Source organism: Myotis davidii, unplaced genomic scaffold (genome assembly GCF_000327345.1).
Source record: "Myotis davidii unplaced genomic scaffold, ASM32734v1 scaffold471, whole genome shotgun sequence".
Lineage (NCBI taxonomy): Eukaryota > Metazoa > Chordata > Mammalia > Chiroptera > Vespertilionidae > Myotis > Myotis davidii.
The window spans coordinates 1320882-1321467 of record NW_006283354.1 but is presented as its reverse complement, the minus strand read 5'-3'; the positions used below and the strand labels follow the sequence as shown (position 1 = coordinate 1321467).

Sequence of the window (586 nt, the reverse complement as noted above, 5' to 3'; positions counted from 1 at the left end):
CCGTAGCCGAACGACGAGTGCTGCTTGGACTTGAGCCGCAGGCTGGCTAGGCTCGAGTTGCACGTGTCCCGGTAGACGCTGTAGGGCGAGGCGGGTGTGCCGTAAGGGCAGGCGCCCGGGGACATGGCCGAGTTAAGCGAGGAGCCGGTGAGGTTGTTGATGTTGTTGAGACCCGAGTTGGGCATGCCGGGCACGGCGCCGGGGCCCATGCTCGACGGCATGGTCATGGAGGAGATGGAGCTGGGCGCCGAGAACATGGACTGCGACGACAGCGGGCTCATGGAGTTGAAGAAGGTGAAGCTCTTGGTGGAGAGCGGCGCCGGCGCCAGGCTCTTGGCCGCCCAGTTGTTGTAGGAGTAGCCGGCGGCATACACGTCCTCGTAGGGCTGCACCAAGCCGCTGAACTGCGGCACGTAGCCGCCCTTGCACAGGTCCAGCTGCTGGTTACGCTCGCGCTTCCTATACAGTCAGTCCGACATACACAGGGACGCTGTAAACAGGGGCGCGGGCCGGAGAGCGGGTGTGCAAAGTGGGCGCGGCGAGAGAGGCCGTGGCCATGCCCGGAGCTCCCCGGCTTCCGCTCTTC

The 586-nt window shown here is 65.7% G+C and overlaps 1 protein-coding gene across 1 annotated transcript in view; it reads right to left on the bottom strand.

The window, feature by feature from the left end:
• Positions 1-2: 2 nt before the first annotated feature.
• The window catches only part of PITX1 (paired like homeodomain 1), a gene marked incomplete at both ends in the record, with an annotated part of 6109 nt that continues 5525 nt past the window's right edge, over positions 3-586 (bottom strand). Inside the window, one exon of the mRNA XM_015563382.1 lies at positions 3-459. Coding sequence (XP_015418868.1) covers positions 3-459 — 457 coding nt within the window. The remainder of the gene's footprint in view (positions 460-586) is intronic.